Genomic DNA, 27099 nt, shown 5'->3' on the forward strand with positions numbered 1-27099 from the left:
TAAGAGACGGACTGCTCCCCAGGCAAGAGGGAGAAATCCAAAGGAAGCAGTGAGGACTCGAAGATGGTGGCTCCCAGAGAAAGGCCTCCCCCATCTACCCTCCATCCCCCAGGTTAGTAAGGGTGCCAGTTGTCAACTTATTGCCTTTTAGCTCCAAATACACTCTTCATTGCCTTGCTGTGATACTGGGACATTTTTCCCTGCCAGAGGGCAGGATATTCAGCTGTAAAGGGTGCTGAGGGACTCTTGGGGAGGAGGGAGCTTGTCCCTGGTCCTAGTGAATGTTCCTGCCTTGCCCTAGGCTTTCAGCACCGAGCAGTCAGCAGCAATTGCGCCCCCTACTGGTGTTCACCCCCCAGCCAGATTCCATCCTGCAGGCGGCTTCCCAGACAGTTGCATGGGGCAGCGCCTACCAGTGGGAAGCCTCCCTGATCCTTTAGCAGGTACTTCCCATCACACTGCCCTCATGTGCTGACTTCCAGCAAGCTCCACTATACAACACCCACCACAGGTGGCTTGTCCCCATCCCCCAGAGAGAGGCTTCCCTGCCAGTTTCTCTAGAACAGCACTTTACTAGATTTCTCTGACCTTTCCAGTGAGGTCGGAGCACCAGCCCAGTGTGGGGGTGTCCTCACTATCATTTCCCTTTCTTGGGTGCTCTATCTCAGTACTTGAAGTAGTGACTTCACTATCTGCTCTTTTTTTACTTTCTAGATTTGTCTTCCCCAACTTAGTAGACAGTGCTCTGTTATAGTCAACGATTCTTGAACAATTCTTCACATTCAACTTTCCCTGCTGAGATTACTGTGTGGTTTCTGTCTCCCGACTGGACCCTCACAGATACAGATTTGGTTCCATGAATGTCCTGGGAGAAGGACCCATACAGGTGGGATCCGGGGAGTGAATTGATTGTGCCCCTGGAACTGAGCCCAGTGCTAAGTTTTTGACCACAGGACATAGGACGTCACGGCATGGTTATCACCTTCATGAAGAGCCAGCTAAAGCCAGTGCCCTTGATGCCCAAATGGCTGCCACACCTGGACGTTCAGCAGCATGAAGCCTACACGGACTGCAGTGTGGGTATCTCAATCCACGGCTGGGAATCCAAGAATTTTGGTGTCTGCCAGAATCCAGAAACCAATCCCCCATGAATATTAAGGGACTGTAGGGTATGTGTGTGTGGGGGGGGGGTTGCGGGGAAGGGGGAGAGATCAAATGCTTAATGTAAATTTTCAATTATGTCAGTGTCCTTGCATTGCTCAAAGGCCCACTGTATACATTAATCTATGTAACAGGAAAAAAACTCTAGGTCTGATAGAGAAGAATATGAGTTGAGTTACTGCTGCCACAGTGGAACAGCAACTGCTGTAAGGGACACACTATAAATTTACCCCCACTTCTTCCCTAAAGGGGCCTGAGGCCATTTCCTGCAGTGGCTGTTCACTGTGGGGAGGGAATACACAGGCTTTCAGGGGACACAGGACACTGGTGGTAAAGTGATGCTTATTCTCATGGTTCCATAATGCCACTGTGGTACACCAAGCAGAATGGTTTTCCATTTATCTTGTTTGCTTTTTTGTGGGAGGGAGCAGATGGATTAACCCAAGTTTGACTTACAATGGGCCCATGTGGTCCCCTGAGCTGGTGGTATTTGTCTCTGGTACCTGAACATAGAATTGAAATTGCCACAGTTGGCAGCTGACAGAATATCCATATTGGTTTTCTGAGTCTTTGGCTGAAAGTTTGTTCACATTTTGCTCACTGATAGGTCTAAAGTACCTAGAACGGTGACCGGCACATAGTAGGTACCTAATAATTATATATCAAATAAATGAATGAGTGTACTGCATAAGATGTGCAATCTTAAACTTCAAAATAACAGCTACTTTCTTGTCCAAACACCTTCACTTCTGTATCTACAAAGTTTTCTTTTCCTATTCACAATACATACCTTTGGTAAATGAATAATCAAGTCAAACAAATCTTTGTAAATGATTACTAGCCATTTTTAAACAGTGTTGCTTCCCCAGGGCCTTAGAGTCACTGAGATGTAGAAATAGGAAGTTTTAACAATCCTGCATTTTGTGTACTTTTAGTTTTCACTCATCTGGAAGGTCCTGGTTTCAACCGAGCATCCTCGGGATTTGGGGGTGGGCACCAGGTCCTTCTCTCCTCCCTGTAGTAAAGCTGTTTCAAAAGCCCATCTGTCTCCCCACTTTCATCCCCACACTCACGGCCCGCTCAGACTGAATTGGGGTCGGTTGTGCACTAACAGTGGAAGAGCAGGTTTTAGGTCACAGGGAAAATCTTACACATTTGCTTTTTTTTTGTCCTACCACCTCCTTAGCTCTGCTGCTGAGCCACAGTGTCCACCACATATTTGCAGTTGGGGAGGATAAGAATGAGTGCTCACTGTCATTGAAAGTTCCACAAAGTTCTTACGCAATATGATTGACAAATTTATATTTAAGATTAAAAGGGAATAAAAAGCTAAAACACTGACCTGTGTGATATAGATGATTTTGTGCAACTGAATTAAGATCTGCTGAATAGGATCACTGATTTGACGTACTTTCCTCTGGGATACAGCAATTCCTGCAGATGCTGTGGATAATAAATGTGTCATTTAGTCAAGACCCTGTTTTTTTTTTCTCTTAAAAGTGATTATTAGTTGAAAGTGGAGTAAAATTCTGAAAAAAAACTAAGCAAAGATCCTAATTCTACCAATGAGACAACATATGAAAACCCAGTAACACTTCAATATTTTATAATATAGGATGCACAATTCCTTCTTTTTACTTCTCAGACTTCTTAACACAATAATGTTAAATCTTAGAACATCTGAAAGATTGGTTATCTCTTGGAATTTTTTGCCTGCAATTACATGACACTGCCACCAGGAGTCAGTGGTGCTTTGGATACTGTGGACATTGAAAAGCTGGGCTACAGATATGGGCAGTTAAAAAAATCATGCTTTTAAAATTTAAATTCATTTAATATATTTAAAACTACTTTTATGAAAACTACTGAATGAAAACAGTGAATAAACCATCTTACAGAGGATTTCCATTTATTCCCCCAAATGAAAAAATTCTAAGTAACAAAAGTTACTTCGAATTAAATAGCTTTGAAATACTTACTACAAATTACAATTTTCACTTGGATTTCTGTCTAGGTCTCAATGGGGCATATTTATAATTTATCCCAAATTCTTATCATGGAGCCATATCGCTTTCACAGTTTTATACTAGGGTGGTGTCAAAAAGTATTTTCTTTATGGATATCTTTATTGAGTTAATTAAGAAATTCACCCAAGAAATAATTCAGTTCTAGTTCATCTGCACTTAATATTTTGTTTGAAATTGTTTCATATTATGTTTAAACACTAAAGGATCTATCTTCCCTAGGGACTGTGACTAACTCCTTATTTACATCAGTTAAATTACTTGACCATCAAGATGAGGTTTAATAAATAACTCTCAGGGTAAGTATGTGAAGGTAAATCAGAAAGAATTACGATAATAGCTCAAAAGCAGAAAACAGAAAGCTGGAGTGACAACCTGCGGAGATGGCCACGAGTGCGTACATCATATGTTCTACCGTGGTGGCTTCTTGTGGGAAGAATTACTCAAATATTACCCATTTGTCTGTCTAGACCCACACCCAAACCCAGAGACCATGTAATGTGGCCAAGTTCAACTTGCAACAGGAACATTAACTTTGCATTTTCAGAAACTAAACAGCTTAGTTTTGTACTGTTTTTATGTTGACTACTTCATGGTTTTGACATGTGGACTTAGCATTTATAGGGAACAAGTTAAAATCTCACAGCCTGGCAGAGCGCTCTCAGATTTGGGGTGGCATTTGAGAGGGTGTCACATGGGTTTGACTCTACCTTGCCACAAGAAAGTGCTCATCTGTGGCCCTAGACACAAAAACAGAGATAGTTAGCTAGAATGCCTATCTCCCAAAATAGCCAATTATGCAAAGTAACTTAAAACTGTTTTTCTTAAGACCCTTTTGACCACTGTCTCTGAATTCCAGTAAATTCTTGACTTTGGAAAACAGTTTTTTGATTGCTTACTTTCTAAAAATATAAATTAAATAATGTTGACTTACACATGCCCCATGTAAAACAAACAAGCACAGTAACCACCGAAGTGTTACAGGAGATGCTGAAGGCCCCCGGCACCACCACGCATCTGCCTGCCCCCCCCAGAGGTAGCCTCTGACATCAGCTTGGCCGGTTGCCTCCCAGTCACTTTTCTATTCATTCCCATACATGCATGTGTAACTTCACAACAGTATTTTCAAACTGTGGTTGAGTCCTGAAGTCAGTTTAATGGGTCGTGACCAGCATTTTTGAGAAATGGGATAGAATGAAGCGAAACAGGGTGGAAAAATTTCAGAGTGCACCGCATGTGGTAAGAATCCACTCACTCGAGATATAAAATGTGCTTCTTATTGAGGCTCACTTCCAAAAGAGTTTGAAAGCTACTATTGTAGAGAATCCACAGCATTCCCTCGTGTGTTCTTTCTCTCTTTTTAAATACATGGTGGGATGTCACAAGACTTTTATAATTTGTTTTTCTCACTTAGTCTGGCACGGAGATTCTTTTTTGCCAACACAGAGTTCTAGCTCATTCTTCGTAACGACTTTCTGCATGCATCACGGTTCCCTCAGCCACTTGCATCTCAGTGGGTATTTAGTTTGCTTCAACATCTCATGGTGATAAATGATGCTGCACTGAGTATACGTATGCATGCCTCATTGTGCGTAAGTGCAAGAGGTCTTTTAGGAAAGAGAGGGAGAAATTAAATACTCCCTGGGCCCTCAGATATACTTAGTTCTTATTTTAACAAAGGCATTTTAAAGTGATCAAATCAATTTCAAACTTTGACCAGGAGGGAATCCATTTTTCTATGCCTTGACCACTATTATATATTATCAAACTCTTTGATTCTGCCTATCTGATTTTATGTTTATCTGAAGGCAGATGAGGTTGCTTTACTTCTTTGATGAATTTATTGTTTCTGCCCCTGCTTTTTTTTTCCTTATTGGTTTGTAAGCACGCTTTACATAGTCTGAATACTAATTCCTTAACTGCATTTCATATGTTAAAAGCATTTTCACCCAATTTGTTAGTTCTTTTCCATTTAAAGGCTATCCCCCACCCCATGACCTAGACTAAAGGTAAACTTTAGTCGCAGGTATAGCACAGTCTCTCAGAGACCTGCTGCTGCTGCATCATAGAAAAATGGGGCACCACAAACCAGTTCGGCCCTCCTGGCACGCTCTGGACATTTCACTAGGATGTGAGTAATTGGGTGAGTTAGGATTGGTGAGAAAAAGAAAATTCAAGACTGAGAAAAATGGGAGGGAGTCTAGCTATAATATTTGCAAAACTTCTCGATTTCCTGAATGATGTCAGGGCATGAGAACTATTATTCCTCCTTTTCTACATGATCAAATCTTCAAATTTCCTATATTCCATCCCCCCAAATATATATTTATTTAGCCCTTAATAATTTTAGAAAAACAAAAAAGATGAAAATCCAAATAGACATTGTTCTGATCTTTTCTTCCTCGTTTAAATAACAATAACTGCCAAGTTCATGGCAAGTGTTCACTACATCATTCTGAGTTTTAAAGCATTCTCTCTCAATAAATCTTTCAGATGGGAACACTTAAAACACTACACATCCTAACTATTCACACACACACACACAAAAATGCAACACATATTTACATTGACAACTTGTCCCAAGAACAATTTTATTCAAATAATTTCCCTTAGAAAGACATCACAGATTGGGATTATATTTCAAGGTCAGTCACAGTACGCTCATGATTCAGATTTATGCTGTTTTTAATACAACAGATACACAATATTTGGTCTTATTAAACTGTAAATATAATCAAAGTTTAAAGTTAGAATACTTTCATATTCCTTTAGTAGTGTTAAGTGAATTTAAATAGTGTTTTCAAACTTAGAAGAAAACTACAAAATCCCCTAAAGAAGGCAGTTTGTGGAGACCCCGGTGGGGAGCAGGAGCCAAAGAGGCTGCTGAAGCTGAGGTTTGACTCACTGAGAGAACGACACCCCCAGGAAAGGGCCAGGGAGGTGAGAGGGAAGACAAAGACTGGGGAGCTCGGACATGCAATCCCTCCCAACATAGACCAGCAGGCGGTTCCGCAACCAGGGAGCGATTATTGGGAGGGGCCCGGTGTCCCTTCACTACACCTGGTAGAATTTCCCACAGGATGGCAGGGAGCTGCATCGAACCCTCAGCTTCTTTCACCCCAGGATCAGGCGCCTGTCACCCCCTTTCATTTGAACCTTCAGGTAGGAGCTGTTTCAAGGCCAAAGAAGAAAGGCAGCTTTGAATTCTGACTTCGTTACCTTTACATAATGCATCTCATCCTCTTCGGGCTTAGTTTCCATTTGTGTGTGTGCGCATGCGTGATTAGGGAGGGCTTCCCCAATTCTAAACTTGCTATCTCTTTAGTTATTTCTAAAATATAAATAGAAAATATAACCTCAAGATTTTTTAAGTTCCTAGAAATGACTACACCATAGACATGGCAAGATGCCATGTAGAGAATTTACTGTGGTCTTGCTCCCCACACTTACTGCAGACCTCATGAACTCCTGAGCAAGCAGAGTGCGAGGCTAGCTTTCCCCCAAGACGGGGTGGCAGAGAGGAACCAGGGAATAGAGCAAGCACATTCCTGGGTTTTAAAAAGCAATAGTCTGTCCAAGCAGAGGCAGAAAGATTCAAAATAATAACTGCTGAATAAACTCACTTTCCCATCGCTCCTGGATAACATAAAGATGCTCCGAACAGGGAGAACAGAGGGGAAAGGGGGAGAGGAGAGACAAAAGGGACTCAAATTCCAGTTCACTCTGGGCAAAGTCAGGTGGGAACAGGAAGGAGGAAAGAGTTGCGTGATAGAATTGTCTTTAAGTTTGTGGATTCAAGAGTGGTACGACTGGGGTGCCGATTCCCATGGGGAACTCTGAGAGGCCCTTAGTCATGCAGAGCTTACCTGCACCACACGGCAATGGCACAGGGTCAGGTGGGTGGCAGAGGTTGCTTCCCGGAGCTCCACCAGGGGATGTCAGGTCTCTGGGCCCAGGAAGGTCAGCCACACCAGAGCTGGAAGCTGACAGAACGAGAGAGCCTGCCCTGCAGAAGCCTGGCCTTCATTCCAGGGTCCCCATCACGGTTGAGAGGAGGGAGGCATGGGGGGTGGAACAGGCCCAGGAACTGGAAGTCAGGTGGGGCTCCGTCACTTCCCTGGATGCCCGTGTGGAAGGGGAACCACACTCAATAGCCAGATCGGATGCCAGCACAGGCAGTCTCAAAGCCCCAGGGCCATGATGCCAATTAAACCCTTGGAACAAATATGTCACCCAGACAAGGAAGAGAGCCAGAGGGGCAATCCTCAGTTTCTCTGACTTTGAGCCTGATGTAATAAAGAAATCACCAGCATGTTGACTTTACCTTTAGGCTAATTGATTATGCTTTCTAATTTGTGGAAGGGGGCTCAAAATCAAAATTAAGTTCATTGTTGGGAAAATCTGGAGTTAATTTTTTGTTCCTGAACTGGTGGTCTAAAAATAGCATCTGCATTTGGTCTAGCCTATAGGGCCTGACTTTCTCCACTCAGTGGTTTCTTAAGCAATGCTGCAATGACTAACCAAGTCGGGAACTAACCAATGACTCACTTTATTCCTCCTAAAGGGGACTATTTTTTCTCTAAAAGTCAACTCTATTGATGAAGCCCAGGATTCTCAGGAGTAAAATACTGTGGTGTGAAAACCACACCATGTCCAGCACTCTGAATGCAAAGGCTAATTAAACAATCAAACTAAAAGGAACAGAAAGAAAAGATTCCCCCACCTCCCTTCAATTACCTGAATGAGAGAAATTTATTCCAGTCACGGAAAACTAGGCAAAATGATTGTTGCTTAATTATCTGACACCATGCTAGAGCATTTTCTAATAACCCCACTTGATTCTAAGCTAATACTTTGGGGTAACGTCCCAGTGTGTTTAACTAACAATCCACACCAGTGAAGGGGCAGGAAGCTCACAGCCTATCGCATTAGCAATTAAAGCTGCAGAAATTGACGAATTGGTATGACTTCATAGGCTGGTGAAGAAGTAAACCACAAAAATATGGTTTTATTGCCCTGCAGAAGTTTCACCAGTCTTATGCTTAATTTAGCAATGTTATTTCAGTTTTCCTTCTTGACTAACCATATAAATCTCTGTTCTTTAAATGCTCTTGGAACCAGCTCTTTTATCCTCCATCTGGTTCCATCATTAATGGATTAAATAAAACTAGAACACTTCCTAAAGAATAACTTTAAGAGTTGTGCTTTCGCATAGCAATATCATTTTTTATAAATATTTTTATTTATTTATTTTTAGGGTAGGGAAAGGGAGAGAGAAAGAGTGGGAAACATCAGTGTGTGGTGGCCCCTCATGTTCCCCTACTGGGGACCTGGCCTGCCACCCGGGCAGGTGCCCTGACTGGGAATCGAACCGGTGACCCTTGGTTTCGCAGTCCAGCACTCAATCCACTAAGCCAAACCAGCCAGGGCAGCAATATAATTTTTAAAAATAGTTACATAAATAAAATTTTAACTAAACCACAACCTAAAACATTCCCAATAACCTATGGAGTCCATAGTGAGGAAAGGCAACTCAGCAGGCGAGGTCTCGGGGTCACTGGAGCACCGGGGTCCTGGTGGCCCGGCCACAGGAAAGAGGCCTCTCATCACTTTCTCATTAGTACTGACTCGCCTGTCACCATCTGCGGTACTCAAATTACCGTGTGATTACAACTCAAAGGATAGTTGAATATACTCCAAGGCTATTTTTTAAATTTCATTAAAATGATTAATCATAGCAATCTGGAATTTGAGAGCCTTGACTTTCTCTGGACTCAATTATTTTGGACAGATGCGACCATCATCACCCTAGCAACACTGACCTTTCCCCTATTTCTGCCAGACGGCACTGGAACCTTCCCCTCCTCCCACTTGGCCCCTCCCCCAGGGGCAGAAACCCTCTGGGCAGGGCGGAAGCTGCCACTGCACAGCTGATTTGCCCCCGGCACTTGGTTTTGGGTTTGGACCATCAATAACTTTTGTGAATCTAAGGATCTCTTTGGAAAGAAACTATCCTACAATGAATAGGGAAAAAAATCCACATCTCAGACGCATCGTCCTGGGACCTGGGCCACACTCCCTTGGCGCCTCCCTCAGCAGGAAGAATTAGGAAGCAAATTATTACCTGTAAAGGAAATGTGTTGCTGCCCACCCCTTCCCCAGTCTGAAGTCTAACATTAAAATACCACTATCTCCATTCTTTAAGTAATCATGAGATTATTTATGTGGCTGTTCTCAATAGCAAGGATAAACCAGGACTATATATAGGGTAGGTCTGCATCAGTAGCTCAGTAAGTAGTTTTCAAGGGCCTGATCACAGAAGTCTGCAAACTTGACTTAAGATGCTTACAATCTGGTTGCAAGAGATAGCTAACATAACCAAATCCCAATAAACAATGTAGAAAAGTATATAATTACATGCCAAATTGCATGGTATTAGACTACTATTATAAGTTTTGATTAAAATCAGACTAGCACATTTTTATATGCTACAAGAATTGCTATGCAATCAAATGAGAGAAGGCATGTACTCAAAGTCACTTTGGAAATTGTGAGATTTAGTATGAAGTACTTTCTGTCAATAACTAATTTGAACGTAAGATTGCTACTGAAGATTGCTCATAAATAAAGACAACTAGAATATTAGCTGTGCTCTCTGGAATATTTGGATGGGACACTACTTTCGTTAGATCAGGCCTTTATGAACAAAAGGCTAGCATGAAAATAGATTCTGTCATTTAGTAAGGAAACAAAATTAGGAGCCCAGATACCACAAAGTAACCATTTCTAGTCAAAATGCAGAGCATAAGAACTTCCACGCATCGATTCAGCACCTGCTAATGCTGCTGAAAATGACGAACTGAGCGAGAGAAAAATACCCATGTCAATCCAGCCAAATTAGGCCATGCTTTTAGTTGACATTACATTTGTACTTTAAATCTGAGTTTGACTCATGTCCCCAAAAACTTACATCTGACCCACTCTGGTACCATCCAACACATTAAAATGTACTCTTGTATTGGCAAAGAATATCTTTCTCGTAATACGTTCTGGTGAGAACATTGAAATGAACATTTCATTTTCTCACATATAGGTCAACACTTCCTCAACAGGAAAGGACTGTTTCTTGGTGTATACAATAGATCCCAGACGTGTTTTTCTCATTCAAAACATCCAGTTGTTTGATTAATTCATTTGACTCCATAGGCAATGGAATCCATCAATTGTTCTTAAAAACTGAGTTTTGCAAGGTATGGGGCAATTTTTTTTATTTAATTATTTTTCAAGTACAGTTTTCTGTCTATTTCTCCCATCCCATCCCCGCCCACCCCACCCCATGCTCCCCACCTCCCTCCCATTTCCACCCCCCTTAGTTACTGTCCCTGTGTCCTTTATACTTGTTCCTCTAAATCCCTCCCCTTTTTCCCCTTAAATTCCCTCTCCTCTCCCCTCTGGTCGCTGTCCCCCTGTTTTCTATTTCAGTGTCTTTGTTTTTATTTTGCTTTCTCGTTTGTTTTGTTGTTTAGCTTCCTGTTAAAGGTAAGATCATATGGTATTTGTCTTTTAACACCTGGCTTATTTCACTCAGCATAATGCTTTCCAGTCCCACCCATGCTGTTGCAAAGGGTAGGAGCTCCTTCTTTCTCTCTGCTGCATAGAATTCCATCGTGTATATGTACCACAATTTTTTGATCCATTCATTTACTGACACGCAAGGTATGGGGCACTTATACCCAGCATAGTTTCACACAGCTAGTAAATCATGTAGGAAAGGGTTTCTTTTCCTTTCCTTTTCTTTTCCAGTTTTCTTTTCACTGATTATATCAAGGTTGAGTTTTGGTATGGAGCAAGGATGTTGCCACCATTTCTCGAATGTTAGCTAACATTGTTTCATTAAGAAAGACCTAATGACAGGCAGAGAGCAGTATCTATTTAAAATTTAATAATGCTGTCTTACTTAGATTTGCATTTGTTTTTAGAGTTGCTGTCTATTTATGGCAAGTTATGCTATACTGGTTCGCTATTTGTAGCAATAACATAAACTCCCCTCCAAATAAATTTAAGTTGAGAACATGAATCAAATGAAAGAAACACCTAGGGGACATAGTCAATAATGTTGTAATAATGATGTATGGTGACAGGTGGGTGCTGGAAATATCAAGGGGAAACACAATGTAAAGTATATGGTTATCTAACCACTATACTGTACACCTGAAACCAATATAAAATAATATTGAATGTCAACTGTAATTGAAAAATAAAATTTAGTGTTTCTTTCAAAAATTAAAGAAACATGCACCAGGAAAACAGTGATACACATGGAACTCAGGTCTGGCCAACTTTCCTCAATGAAAATATGTAAGCGACTGAAGTTAGGGAAGTAGAGCTAAAATAATTAACATGTTTAAAATGTTCATTTATTCATTGATTCCATGTTATTTACTGTTAATATTTTCAACCCCCCAAATATAGGAATTCCTGAATTTTTATTTCTATTGGCAGAGAACTATAGTCTATTAACCTAAATAATGTTTAAAAATAAATTATTTACACAATCTAGTTAGTACTGAAAGACAGAATGAGAGGACTTTTAATTGTGTGGACCTAAAGTGGTCCCATGGTTATTTGCTCCACAGGAGTTTTGATACTGCTGTATCGTCACAATATGGACCAAGAAGTCCCCATTTTAGAAGTGCCACGTAGGCAAGATCTCATAGTGTAGCCGCCTGGGACTTCAAAATAATAGTTCTCACCCTTTGTTCGGCCACAGCACATGGAAAATGAGGTTCACATACTAGATATGGTCCTGAGAGTAAGCCCAGGTTTTGACGTAAATCTTTCCACCCTGACAATTTTTTTTCCAGAATATTTAGGCAATACTGGGCTGCAACTATTGGTTATACATCATTTCCAGCATGTTCCTTTTGAATCTAAGAAAGCTAAATTAAGTTTTAAATAAAGGAAAATACACTAATATGATCTGCCTTTTTCATACAAATAAATCATTCTTATGTTCTAGTGCTTTACCTACTCTGCATCACAAATACCTAAGGTATAACTCACAAATCACCAGTGCAATGGTCTCTCATGACACCTTTTTCTTCTCTTAGGCTAGAGAGGCTGAGGCAACAACCAGAATGGGGCACCATTGGCAGAGCAGGTGGTCCAAGTGGATGGGGCTGCTACCCGTTGTTTCAAGATGGAAGAAAATAAAGACTTTTTTACTTGAAAACAGACACCTACCACCTACAACCACTGGCAGTAACGCCAATCACCATATGCATTAGTGTGTTCTGTAATATTACCTCCTCTGTGGATAAACCTTGGCATTCGCTGACAACACTTACAAATGCTATACTATATTCTGTTTTAAATTTTAAAAATATGAATCAGTGAATTTCTTTAAAAACTGGACAGGATAACAAACCATAGGTCTCAGAAATACATTACACTTAAACTGCTATAATGTGACTAGTTTCTTTAAAAGATAGAATCAAGCCCTGACTGGTGTAGCTCAGTGGATTGAGCGCGGGCCTGCAAACCAGAAAAGATAGAATCAATGTCCCTGACATAAAGTCATATCCAAAACTGGCCTGATTCAACACGACCCTCCAGAAAAGGAATCCCTGTTACAAATCACAACAGAACTCTGAATCGCTTACATATGTGTTTGTTCTGCTCTTGCTGTAACAAAATTAATGAAAAATGATTGTTTTAGTTTCATAATTATGCTATAAATGTACCTGCTGCCAAAATAGTAGGAGTAGGACACGGTTGACATCAGAGCTTTGGGCGTCTTAATACCAGAATCACCCTTTTTTGCATGTATGTTGACAGTGCCTACGGGCCCAAACTGCCAGTCACTCTTTCAAAGCAACTTTCATAAATATAAAGAGGTAGACTAATATTACAGGAAATCACTTCACATCACCTTTGTTCACTACAGGTGTTGACTCTGCAGAACATGTGAATTAAGGAAGTTAAAGTAAAAATAGCATTAAGTAAAAATTTGAAGTTAACCAATGTAGAATAACAGAACTTTAGACTCGAGAGTCAGGCACCCCTGCACGTGTGAAAAGCACAGTCCCTGCATTGTTTTCCCTGAATTGTCCAGGTTTAGCTAACAATTGTAACAATTGTACTGCTGTGCCTTTTGTCCTTTTTAACAGAAATCTGAAATTAATTAGCACACTCTTCCCCCCCAACCATTATTATAAACATGTATGCTTTAAGAATCCATATTTTTAAATGATTAAACAGTGAGATATAATATTGTTTTAGTCAAACAAAATTGAAATAAAAACTTATCTGTCAGAATATAGATAGAAAAGATACGCTTTAGTCTCTGGTATCACATAGGTCTAGAACTTACAGAAACATATAAGTAAAACATGGCTATTGTTTTGAACTGTTGATGCTTAAAGTATATACCTACTCGTAGGTATATACTTTAAGCATCAACAGTTCAACTGGTTAACATTCCCACCAAAGCAGAAATGCAAATTTTAGAAAAACAGCCTATATTTAAATCAAATAAGTGAACACAGAAAGCATTTGGATACTCTTAAATGCCAAATAATGGTAGCAAAATCCTCCCACTGTTTGTATTAAAATTACCTCCCAAGCATCAAGGGGACATTTCAGGCCCAACTATAGCTAATTCTGTGTTCACCCATCGTGTACTTGAGATGAACTTGATTTAATAGGTACTACCATGGTCTTTGAGACTGCGGAGGATCACAGTGGGGAGGCTGTGGGACTGCCACCCCGTCACTAACTTGGCCTCTACCTCCTTAATGTGGGCCCTGAGCCTGAGGGGTGGCACTTTCAGAAGCAGGTCAAGAGGCAGCAAAGCTGAAGAAATAAAAGGGGGAAAAATATAAAACTGTAACATAAATCACACTGAATTTCAGGGAGACGTGCGTGATTTAATGGCTGCCAACACTAACTTACCTGGTCTTGGTCTTGATCCTACTCCACCAGTGAAGTCCCTGAAAACAGAATTAGGGGCCATTAGAAGGAACTTTTTCAACTTGGACTTGACCAACATTTACTGAAAGCATACACCTTGTTATGGTTTAGATTATAAAAAACAAAGGTTTCTTTCCCCTGAAGATACTCTCAAGGGTTTAATACAGAAGAAAATAAACTTGTCAGAACCCAGAGCAGAACTGACAGCCTCCTGACCAATGGAAGAGCCTGGTCCCATCACAGTTGTTTATAAGCTCTAAGAATGATTAGGAGCCTTGGATGGTTTTCCTGCCACACTAAAATCAACACACTGATTTAGTATTAGAAAAATATTTAAAATTTTAGATATATTATTTTTCTATGCTTTTTTTCCTACTGTCAGAAAAAATAAATTATGACTCTTCCTATGAAAAGAGGTAATTATTACATTTAAAAGGATTATATTTTTTCTGAAGTTTCCAGTATTATTAACATTACTTGTTTACACTGCCCTAAAATTCTAGATTTCCTGATCATTTTGCAAGTTGGTCTCAGTGCCTTCCAACAAGTGGAGGTGGCCTAAGACCCCACCAAGGACAGCCATAAATAACCTTTAAACTTGACTTTCCCACTAAAATTTAAAGCCAATTCCTTAATAGGTTTGTTTAAATGAAATAAAAAATATATGTGCTCTGGCAAGTTTTAAGAACCACACATCAATTTAATGCAATCCAACAAAGGCATATATAACATCTACCATGTATAGGGATTCAAATAAACATGATTGATAATTCTCTTACCTCACCCCATTCATTTTAATCATAGAAATTTTGATACATGCCCACAACACACACCTAAGTTATGAGGAATAGCAAAATTGGCCTCCATTACCCACCACCTAATTTAAGTACTAGAATAATACCAAAATCTTTAGACCCAACTCTGAGTTCCTTCCCTATCCTTTTCCATTCCTCCTACTCCCCCTCAAAGCAGCCCTCTCTTGATCCCATTATTTTTCCTGTCCCATTCCCAGCCCATATTTCCAGAGCCTTGAAAAGTAAATAAAACTCGCCTGCCTCGCCCAGTTAATATACTCTCTTATCCCGAGCCCTGGGATAAGAGACGTGTATAAAGCAAGAACAGGGATGGCCTCTGCCCTCGGGAAACTGAGAGAGCACACAGTCTCTGCAGTGCCCATGTGTGAGCAGGACGCCTCGGGGCTGAGCTGAGGAGCAGAGCACCTGTTCGGCCCTCATATCCTTGCCCACATGCTGTATCCCAGCAAGTACCAGTGCACAGTCCTGTGCCTTAACCTCTAGACGAGTTCAGCACTGTTCAATGGGAATATAATGCAAACCACAAACATAAGATTAAATTTTCCGGTAGCCACATTTTTAAATAGTAGAAGTTAAAAAAATAAAATTAATTTAAAAAATAGATTTTATTGAATCAAATGTATCCAAAATATTATCAATTCAAGATGTACAAAATAGAAACATTCATTATATGTTTTACACATGGTTTTACATTTAAATTAAGATTAAAATGTAAAATTCAGCTCCTCAGCCCCATTAGCTATACCTCAATTGCTCAAGAGCCACACGCGGCCAGTGGCCTCCACATTCAACAGTGCATTCCAGACCCTTCCTTAAAAGGTGCTGGCCATTGTCTTCATAAACACTGGGACAGAGGTGGACAGTCCTGCCACATATTTGCACAGTACCACACAGACCCCACTATCTTAAATGTCTAATTAAAATGCAACTTGGGAAAGATTTTTATTCCTAAGTATATGGGTGCTTTTGAGAGCTAATAACCACTCACATGTTGCGCTAACTAGATGGTGATTCCAGCTGTCCTGAAGAATCCAAAATTTCAAACATTACTGCCTATTTCAAAACATGCCACATGGAATAGACCACCCTGACGATGGTGAGCTGCTGCCAACTTTTCTACTCTTTTATATGATTCTAAATTCCTTGCAATAAACTATAGGGTATTTTTTAAAATAAGCATCACACACATTTATTCATTCAAAAAATATTTATAAAGTGCCCACTATGTATAGGCACAGTGCCAGACACTGGAGTAGAGATGATGAAAAGAAATAGTCCCGACAGTCTTGGAATTTATAAGATTGCACAGGTATAGCAGAAAAAAAATGTCAATTTTCTAGAAATCATATCATGATGACAAGAAAACACAGTCATCTGAAATTTCAAGATGGAACAGACTCACTGTGATCAGAAGGGACAACTTTGAACTATACAAATCATTGAGTCCACAATGAACTAAAGATCGAAACAATGCAGAGTCTGGGGGAACTCTGCCTCCAGACTGCACCAGATTGGAAGTTCATGTTCAACAGAACAGTGTGGTTGCAGAGGGTGGGTTCCCCTGGCAGTACAGGCTGTGAAAAACAGATGCGCTTGAACACAGAGAAAGTATGCCGGAAGTGTGTTGTGGTGAAAAGGCTGAACACAATGAAGCTTGTGTCCCCTAAAAGTTTTGAAATGGGCATTGTCCAACAGTACTCAGGCTGATGGACCAACTGCCAAGAAATGGAAGGTTTCGAAGGATTCTGAAAGGCCAGCACTTCCAGCTCTTTTCAGCTCTGGCGTGACTTCATCCAGAATTCCCAAGTCGAACCAGAAATGAAAGCACCAAAGGTAAGTGTTTGCCTGCTACCTCTATCCCACACCACGGCGGGCCAGGTGGAGATAGAGGTCATATTAACTCTGTAACTTTTTAAATCAATGCCTCATTGAATTAATTCAAGCACAGGGTAAATTATTGGACTAATTAATTGTCACAGTAGTCCTGACCATAAAGGAAATGGAGTTCTGTAAGTTTAAAATACCTTGTCAAATTCTTTTAAATATAGCTCTGATCCAAGAAAATATTTTCATATGCATTGTAGCTACATCTCATAATTTAATTTAATGGTGAAAAGTCATCAATACTATTTGATGTTCATTAAAAGAAGAAATATGTAACCTTACGAAATGAGAGGCTTGGCTTACAATGTTAAGATAACGCTTTCTGTAGCTAAGGCAACTGCACCACCCGAACTAAGCAGTATTTTACTGCTTACAAGTCTCTTTTAGGTGGGGAAATTCATAAATGTGTTCTGTGTAAATAAGAAAATTATGCAGGATTAAACTCTGTTCAGAGAGAGCTTTTCTTCCGCCTTCAGTGTTAATGAAGTGAGTGTCGCTACAGGCGAGTGGCAGCATTCTCACGCGGCCCCCCACTCCTACTCCAATGCCAGCCAGAAACAAATGAGTGACAAGCCAGGGAAGTTCAGAACTGTCACAGAAAAGAAATAATGAGGTCTTCCTGGCAATAAATCGAGATTGCTTGATTGTGACATTGGCAGAAAGGCCAAGTTGATTCTGGCAAGTAGGGATCCAGCAGTCTTTATTCAATTTAAGTAAAACTAGATGTGGATTATGAATAGGGGGCAGGAATAGAGAATACCTGCAAGTGAAAATGAGCAAGACTTCTGCTAAAAGGAGGCAAGATGCATAGTTCCTGAGATCACAGAAAGCTCTTTCTGGCCCCGTGCATGACACTGGATGGTTGCAAACGTCCACAGTCATCTTTAGACACAAAGACTAGAGTCAGGCTCACAGCCCTGACTGCAGTTATGCACACACTGAATTATCAAAGAAGTTGTGAACCACAGGCGTCTCTGATACCGCAAACATCCAAGGTCTTAAAGCAGCCAGCTAACTATACCCTGTTGCCTTAGCAACAGGATGCAAGCAGGCATAGAGAAATCTTGTTGCCTGAGCAACTGAACCTTAAAGAAAAGAGGGTAAGGGGCCTTAAGCTATGTCTAAGGCAAAGGCTGTAGGTTCATGCCAGTAGATGAGATTTCTGTCTTATTACAGTGATAAACACAGAATTTATGCTGGGATAAAATCATTCAACTATTAATGAGCAAGTATCTGTGGACTGGCATCTCTGCGCAGTACACTGTGCCCTGGGCAATGCAATAAAAGCCCAGGCATAGACTGGTATATACCAACACCCAGCAGTAAATATTAATTGATATTCTTAAGGAGATCATAATACAGTGACCAAAGCTTTGTAGGACTGGTGTGTATGTGATAACAGAAGGAGCTGAAGTCCCCCATGTACATTATCAAATTCCACTCTTCAGAATAATTTATTTAAAATAAATTGAAATAAAATGTTATGACCATCAATATACTTACTGAGTGAGACTCTAAAGACCAACTAGACACTGGGGAAAGTCAAGCCCATTCTCAGCTCTTTCTTAGCAAGTAGTAATGAAGGAGGAAGATTTTAGATCCTTAGGTCCTTATATCACTGAAAGTGATTAAAGTCGAAAATTTCAAATAAAGTCCTAATTATTGAATTTTTAATTGCTTTCTCCTGACACAGACATTAACCCAGCTTTTGGCTAATTGTGTCAATGTGCATAAAATATCAACAAGGATTAACAATAAGTATATTTATTTCATTCAATTATTTGAAAGTAGATAATATTTTGTGAGAGTTTGACTATGAAAAGCAAATTCTATTTTCCTTCTTACTCCTTATGATTTCAGAGACTCGCACACCAAAACAAAAGATGATTTCCACGAACCCCATCATTCACTCCAACCCCTCTCAATATACACAGGAAGTTCAAATCTCTCACACTGGGAATGTAAAGATCATACAACCCCCCTGGAAAACTGTTCACCTGTCTCTTTAAAAAGTTAGCCCTAAACCTAGTATATGACCCAACCATGTCACTTCTAGACATTATTAGTCCAGGTAACAAGAACTGTGTGTCCATATAAAGACAGAAATGTTCATCTCAGCTATACTGGTAAGAGCCAAACGCTGGAACTCAAATGTCCATTAACAGAAGAGTATCTAACCAAACACTGGCATTTTCATACAATGGAACAGTGCTACTTAACAATAAAAAGGAATTAACTACTGATACACAAAACATGAACACATCTCTAAATAATCGTGCTGACTGAAAGAAGCCAGACAAGGAAGAGTATATTCTATATAATTTCACTCATGTAAAATTCTAAAATGCAGACTAACCGTCAGCCCAGCAAGCAGATCAAGAAGTGAGTGAGATGCAGGAGCAAGGGCACAAACAAACACACACAAGGACGCTTTCAGGCGGACATGTTCACTGTCTTCTTTGTGAGATTTGAGGATGTGTATACTCAACACTTATCACATTGCACCCTTCAAATAGGTGCAGTTTCTTTTGTGTACATTGCACATCATAGAAGCTGTTAAAATAACTTCACACAGTCTTATTCAAGAAGTTACTCAAATAGACCATCACACAATCCATGTGCATTCATTACAAGAAATGAATGTATGAAAAACACACCATTATGTTAATTTTCATCTGCCTCTTGTTACTTGACAGATGAAAGTGAAATGCAGTCAGACCGAGTTAACCCGTGAGAGCTCCCTGGTTAGCCCTCAATAGAGTATGAGTGGGTGCAGTAAAAGCAGCTACTTGATGGCCACTCAGAATGACAATACCTGTAGGAGTATCCTAAGTGGCACTTGTATTTATGACTCTCCAACAGCACCCAAAGAACAAAGATACAAAATGAAATGTCTATTCTAGTAAACCAAGCCCTAACTAAAAATGAATTATGCTGAGTGAATATACTGCATGGGAATGACCTGCTTGTTAGGAAATGTGGGTCAGCTGGCTGCTCCCTGTGGCCTACTTCTGAGATATCAGAAGTGCTACTCTGGCATCTCCAGGTTTCGTGAGGGTCCAGGAGAGCTCGGGGAATGGCTGCTAAATGGCACTCTGGTTGGGGCGATTTGGTGCCTGGAGATTTGGGAGTGAGGATTTGGAGATTCACCTCTGCTTCATGAGTGGCTGTATTTCCAGAAGCTGAAAAATGGGGTTCTCCCCACTGATCTTATCAGTGCTTTGAGTTTGGCTTCTGGGACTTTCGGTGATTTGGGAATGAAGGGCTGATATCTGGGAAAGAATCTGGCCAGAAAAGGAGCCCAAAAGAATCACTTGCCAGCTTCACATGACTTCTGTTCCAGAGAAGGAGCAGGGACTGCTAAGAGTTGAGGGGCTCTCCTGGTCTCACCATTAATTACATTCCTACAAAAAAGTTTCATTATCTGAAGGTGACCTGGCTCAACAGGGCGCCTTCCGGTTCTGATACCAGGTTCCCTTCCACCACTCTCTGAGGAGGCAGGAGCTGCCCCTTCTCATTTCATTTGCTCACATTTTATCCACCAGGCCCATTTGCCCAAGAAAATCTATCTCAGGCTATTAGGCAGGTACCTGGGTTCTACACCGGCAATTAGCTTAACTGAAGCTCCTCCCATCTGAGGCGACCAAGGTGAGAGTTGACGTGTCAGCTTTCTCCATATACTCTTCAGCCAGGGCCAAGTCTGAATTCTAAACCTTGGAAGCTGTGCTGAGGTCAAGTGTGCTCGTCTCTGTGGCTTTTTGCACATTGGGATCAACTCCCTCGTTTTAGGGGCCAAAAAGGGTCTCATTTTAACTGTTCTACCATTGCACACATGACACAGACTAGCCCTAAATCTATAGGCTTGCTTTTCAATTTATTTTTATTTCACTTTGTAGCTTTGCCATCTTCTTTTATATTCTAACTTTTCATTCAGCTTCTAAATACTTTGCAAGATGGGTTTATATTTCATTCACATCAATAAACCAAGAAACCCAGGAAAACCCTGAACAAGTTAATGGCAAATAATTTTAGTTTTATTCAATGCCTTTTAAAGAATTAGAAATACATTTTAGAGTTTCCTCCTTTTAATTCAGAAAAGCTCTGGGGATTACCTGGAAGTCAAAAAGTTATTAATTTTTATCTCCTCTTATTTGGCCTGAATCATAGGCTGTCTTTTGTCATTAATTTCCTTCTGAGGTCTGCCCTTGGCTCTCCATCCCCCTGTGAGTTCCTTGAAAGAAGAGAGCCTGTCTTAAATGAACCCATGTTCTCTTGACGGCATATCCTGTGTACCATACGGCACAGCTCTGCAACTGTTATTTTAGCTCAAGTCCTATTCACCTGTGTATGCACCTTCTGATTCATCAGCCTCAACATGTGGGCCATCGTCCATGTTCTACCTGTTGACTGGGTCCTTAACCTCAAGTTAAAGCCCACTCTGCAATACCCATTTCAATGAGCTCCAGATGGAATGTCTCCTTCCTGATGATTCTAGTTTACCCAATTTGCTACAAAATGTTTAGATAAGGGCTGGCTTTTGAAAACCATTTCCAGCTCTAAAATATATAGTACCTATGCTCTTTTTGTTTATGAAGGGTTTGACTTCAACTGAATTTGTGCAAATAAGACAACTTTGTATGAATCCTCTAAGAAAAAAGGACTAAAATTATTTGGCAATGCTAAGATTCCTAAATTTATCTGACTGAAATGCCCATTTTAATAAAAAATTCTCTTAATCGGGTAGAACACCCATATGTCATAATTTATTTTTGTACTAAAATATCATTTCACACCCACCTCTTCTATACATTTAAGCAGCTTTATCTCATTGAATTAAGTATCCAATAATAGAGGAAAAGCCTTTTGAAGATGTTTTTAAAAATGTAAATAATCACCTCTTAATCACAAACCTTAACAGGGAGTAATTAGATTACAAAGTGTGCTCGTTAATTATTTGAGGGGGAACATGCAGTAGAACCTTTCCTATGCAAATACAATTCCAGGCAGTGACAGATCTGCAGACACTCCACGGCGTCTGTGGAGGTCCAGACGTGGTTAAGGTGGAGAAGCTTTGACACCAGAGTTGGGGCGGACACACCCACCCTATGGCACCCTACCGTTCCCTTCTGACCCAGCTCCACCGCCAGGGTCACGTCTCCTCACAGGCCCAGTGAGCAAGATCTCCCCCAGCTCCAGGCTCCTGTGGGTGGTGCCCTTGTCTGCAACAAGTGGAAGCAGAGCTGGTGGGTTAGGGATGAGAAGCCAGCAATGGGAAATGGGGGGCATCCACAAGCCCTGTGCCCCCTCAGGGGTCTTCTAACTCCGGTCCCAAGTCCCCACAATCACCTATTGTGGTTCTTGTTGGGGTTTTGGACTGTTTCTCATTCCCCCGCTCTCTCCATTGCTTCTACCTGTGGCACTCTGCCCCCGGGCCCACTGAAGAACACCGTGAGGTCTTACAGGTCTTCCTCAATGACACTTCTGTTTGGTTATGCACTGTAATGGGTTTTGCTTGGGTTTTTATTACTAGCAACACTATGAAACTGGAAATTCAAAGGCTCCACCTTAACCCTTCCTGACCCTCATGTGGAAAAGAAAAAGTTTTTAGTGACATTGTAACTTAGAATACACAAAAACTGATTTTCTACACAAACCTTTCTTTGCCACCTAACTGACCCCTTCAGGATTTTTCCGGGTAGGTTCATTTCCACTATGCTTGTCCCTCACACCCAGAAGTAGACAGTGGTTCCCTCTGGGCTGTCCTGCGCCTTCACGTCCTCCCTGCAGCTCAAGGCCCACTCACCCCCCACCCCCTGAGGTAGACTTGCAGGAGCTGTCAATCAGGGAGCTCAGCCCTTCACACAACTATCAATAGGGCCCTGATCCAAGCCAGGCCAAGCTGACTCACTCAGGACGCTGAGTCCTGTGAATGTGACAGGAAGACAGAAGAGACCAGCTGGGAGCGCAGGGCCTCTCCAAGTCCGCCAGTGCTTCCTCCACAGACTCAGGCTGCCCAGTCTCCTAGCTGGTTGTTGGTTTTTTTAAATTTAATATTTTTCCCTATCCATTGTTTAGTTTGATTCTCTAGGTTCCTAATTGTAAGAGCCCCAGCAAAGCCTTCTGATGAAACACTCTGTTGCATAAGTCAGCCAGAGCCAGGCTCTTCTGCTTGCACCCAGACAGCCTGGCAGACGCAACACACACAGCCGCAGCCCCTGTCACCTGCACGCAGCCGCAGCCCTGCCCTGAGTGCCCACAGCCCCGAAGCCCGCCCATTGGTGCCTTAGCCTCAGAGCTGTGTGTGGTCCTTCTGCTCAGTTCCTTGTTCATCTCTGTATTGGTTCTTCCTAGCTGATCATACTCCTCAAATCTGGACCAGCAAAGACCTTCAACATCATCTAAATAAACAAAAGCCACCAAGTTTACTGTTCTTTAATAACTCTGTTCTCTGCTTTCTAGCTTAATGTCATCTTTGCTTCCATTTCTTCAGAGACAGAAAAAGGGTTGTCACTTCTCTTTCCCAGGCCCACTATCTGGCTGCAAGCGACTGTGGCTGCACATCATCAATCCTCTTTCCACCCTCAGTCTCTCCTCTCTATTGGCTGCTTCTCCTCCATCCCAATTGGCCTGCAGTCACAGATTTTAGAAGGCCCTTATACACTACACATTCCCCACAAGCTAACTGTTCCAGCTCACCCTCATTCTCCTTAATTGATCCAAATCCCTGCCTCTGTCACTTCTAAAACTGACACATTCAGGCTTCTGCTCACAGCAGCCTCACCCAGTGCCAAGGGAACTGCTCTCAGAAAGGTCGCCAGGGACTTGCAGAAGGCCGGACTGAGTCACTTTGTTTTAGTCCTTAGCCCGGGAAATAACTCTTACAGAAACTTCTAGTTATCCCAAAATAACAATTTCTTCTTCCATTTAAAACAAATCCCCCAAACATATTCATCCTCCCTTGCAGACAGATGTGGTTCTGGCCAATGGAATGTGAGCAGAAGGGACGAGTACAACATCTGGGTCACGTCATTAAAGGAAGGGACATGCCTCCACTCCCCCCCCCACTTCCCACAGGCCACATGTGGACATGATGTGGTCCACATTTACCATGAGGATGAAACATACATGCTGGGGATGTGAAGAAACAAAACATAAGGAGCCAGGGCCCCAGAAGATCTCATGAAACACAACTGCCCTTTCTCCTTGGTCTGCCCTTGAGCTCAGAGAAATCAAGTGCCTGAAGATCACAAAGACAGACTAAAACCCAGGTCCAAGCTTAGTAAGTCCTCTTCCCAGTATTCTGCTTGGTAATTCTGGAAGGGTGGGCTCTAGTAGCCCCTATTTACACATGCCCAGGAAAACTTCAAGACATCAAGTTTCAATTTAGGCACCAATAACTCAACCCTACAGAGTCTAAAAATAGTTCTAGGAGCTCAATGTGTCCATACCTTGTTTGGGATTGTCTGTCTCCTCCTGAAGCACTAAAACTTCTCTTTAAAATGCCTGGAACAAGAAGATAAATATAATTTTACATTTTCCCATTGCAAATCTTTTACTTATTCATCTGATTGCTTGCTTAAAAGTGCTTCATTCTATTATCTGAACAATTGTGTATACTATGAAGACTGTCTTCCTTCATTTATGAAAGCATCAGCTAAAATATAATGTCACAAATTACTATTTTCCTGACAGGTTTGTCCAAGGGTCTTCTTTCCAAAGAAAAGGTGCTAAGCAAAGAAACTCTGCTATGAATACCTTACAAATAACAATAACACATCTATGCCACGATCATTCTAAAACTGTTGCCAAGACAACTAACTGCAAGCTACCATATGCAAATTTAAGGGTCCAACTTCTCTTTCCCCGCCTCCCCACTGACCCTCCCCTGCCACTGTTACTGGAGATACCGAACGCTGAATCCACCTGAAAACAGTCAGTGATTAACTGCTTCTAGAATTTGCTACGTATGTTTATATGCATGGATATTTACACTGAACAATATTCATGACTTCCAAATGACAAAACAAGACATTTTACCTAGCAGGCTTGAATTTACAGGAAAAACAGAGCAGAATGTTGGAAATTGGGGTTGTCCCAGAAAATCTGGCACATCTAGTCACGAGTTTTCCAGTTAAGTTCGAAAAGGGACAAAGAATGCAACTAATACTTAAGGTTCTACTTTTATCCCAAGGGAGACTATTTTAAACCTTCTTTTTTGAGGTAGTCATTGGTGAAAAGTCATTTTCATAGTATAGTCATTGGTGAAAAGAATTATTTATATTAATTTATTTTAAAGTATTTCTATCTATCCTATTTAATATTCCATCAACTTACTCTTTTATTTTCTTTTTTAAAATATTTTATTGACTATGCTATTACAGTTGTTCCATTTTCCCCCTTCACTCTCCTCCACCCTGCATATCCCCTCCCACCCACATTTCCCCCCTTCAGTTCATGTCAATGGGTCATACATATAAGTTCTTTGGCCTCTACATTTCCCATACTATTCTTACCCTCCCCCTATCTCTTTTCTATCTACCATCTATGCTACTTATTCATTGTACCTTTTCCCCCACTCTCCCCTTCCCACTTCCATGTTGATAACTCTCCATGTGATATCCATTTCTGTGGCTCTGCTCCTGTTTTAGGTGTCTGCTTAGTTTGCTTTTGTTTTAGGTGTGGTTATTAATAACTGTGAGTTTGCTGTCCTTTCACTGTTCATCTTTTTTTTCTTAGATAAATCCCTTTAACATTTCATATAATAAGGGCTTGGTGATGATGAACTCCCTTAACTTGACCTTATCTGAGAAGCACTTTATCTGCCCTTCCATTCTAAATGAAAGCTTTGCTGGATAGAGCAATCTTGGATGTAGGTCCTTGCCTTTCATGACTCGGAATACTTCTTTCCAGCCCCTTCTTGCCTGTAAGGTCTCCTTTGAGAAATCAGCTGACAGTCTGATGGGAACTCCTTTGTAGGTGACTGTCCCCTTAGCTCTTGCTGCTTCTAAAATTCTCTCCTTCATTTTAATCTTGGTTAATGTAATGATGATGTGCCTTGGTGTGTTCCTCCTTGGGTCTAACTTCTTTGGGGCTCTCTGAGCTTCCTGGATTTCCTGGAAGTCTATTTCCTTTGCCAGATTGGGAAAGTTCTTCTTCATTATTTGTTCAAATAAGTTTTCCACTTGTTGCTCTTCCTCTTTCCTTTTTGGTACCCCTATAATTCAGATGTTGGAACATTTAAGGATGTCCTGGAGGTTCCTAAGCCTCCCCTCATTTTTTTGAATTCTTGTTTCTTCATCCTTTTCTGTTTGGTCATTTCTTTCTTCCTTCTGGTCCACTGAATTGATTTTAGTCCCAGTTTTGTTTTCATCACTATTGGTTCCCTGTGCATTTTGCTTCAATTCACTTAGTATAGCCTTTATTATTTTTTTTATCTAATTTGTGACTAAAATCAACCAATTCTGTAAACATCCTGATCACCAGTGTTTTGAACTGTGCATCTGATAGATTGGCTATTTCTTGGTCACTTAGTTGTATTTGCTGTGGAGCTTTGACCTGTTCTTCAATTTGGGCCATTTTTTTTGTCTTGACGCACCTGTTATGTATGAGGGGCAGAGCCTGCGTTGCCTCACCAGAGTGGAGCAACCCAGTTGGTGGGTTCTGATGCTGTACGTGGGAGAAGGGTCTGAGAAGGAACAATGGCACTTGCTCTACTCTCTGCCGGATTTCAATCACTTCCCCCACTTCCCACAAGCAAATTGGGCTCTTCTGGTGCTGATTCCTGGGTGGGTGGATTGTGTACGTTCTTGGACCCTGTTGATCTCTCCAACAAACTCTCCTCTGAGGCTGGGAGTTTCTCCCATCACCTCAACCCCCACAGGTGTTTTTAGGCAGAGGTTTGAGGCTTTATTTCCCCAAGCTGGAGCCCTGGGTTGTGCCATCTGTCTTGATCCCCAATTGTTTCTCCCAGATTATCTGCATGTGAATATGGGACAGCCTGCTCTGCCAGCCGCTGAGTGGCCTTGCCGGCCAGCCGCAGCCTTGCGTGCCCTGCTCCACAACCTGGTACTGGGTCCACTGGTCGCAGCCTTGCCCACTCTGGTCCTCCAGCCACAGCCTTGCCTCTAGTCCTTTCCACCCAGCTGCCCATCTCCACCCCTCCTAATGGTCTGGATGAATGTGTCTTCTTCAACTCTTTGGTGGTCAGACTTCCAAGTAGTTCGATTTTCTGGTCAGTTCTGGTT

General features: G+C 41.3%; 1 protein-coding gene across 6 annotated transcripts in view; it reads right to left on the reverse strand.

The window, feature by feature from the left end:
- NEK10 (NIMA related kinase 10) overlaps positions 1-27099 on the reverse strand; it is a 175034-nt gene that overhangs the window by 20442 nt on the left and 127493 nt on the right. For 4 of the 6 annotated variants that reach the window (XM_053669247.1, XM_053669248.1, XM_053669251.1 and 1 more), the window contains 4 exons: positions 24304-24358; positions 14139-14176; positions 13899-14039; positions 2504-2604 (listed from right to left, as the gene is read on the reverse strand). In XM_053669247.1, coding sequence (XP_053525222.1) covers positions 2504-2604; positions 13899-14039; positions 14139-14176; positions 24304-24358 — 335 coding nt within the window. Of the gene's footprint in view, positions 1-2503; positions 2605-3895; positions 3926-13898; positions 14040-14138; positions 14177-24303; positions 24359-27099 lie in introns of all 6 variants that reach the window. The other 2 variants (XM_037135565.2, XM_053669249.1) reach the window with 2 other exon arrangements.

The sequence above is a fragment of the Artibeus jamaicensis genome, unplaced genomic scaffold (assembly GCF_021234435.1).
Source record: "Artibeus jamaicensis isolate MK-2021 breed Jamaican fruit bat unplaced genomic scaffold, CSHL_Jam_final contig_519, whole genome shotgun sequence".
Lineage (NCBI taxonomy): Eukaryota > Metazoa > Chordata > Mammalia > Chiroptera > Phyllostomidae > Artibeus > Artibeus jamaicensis.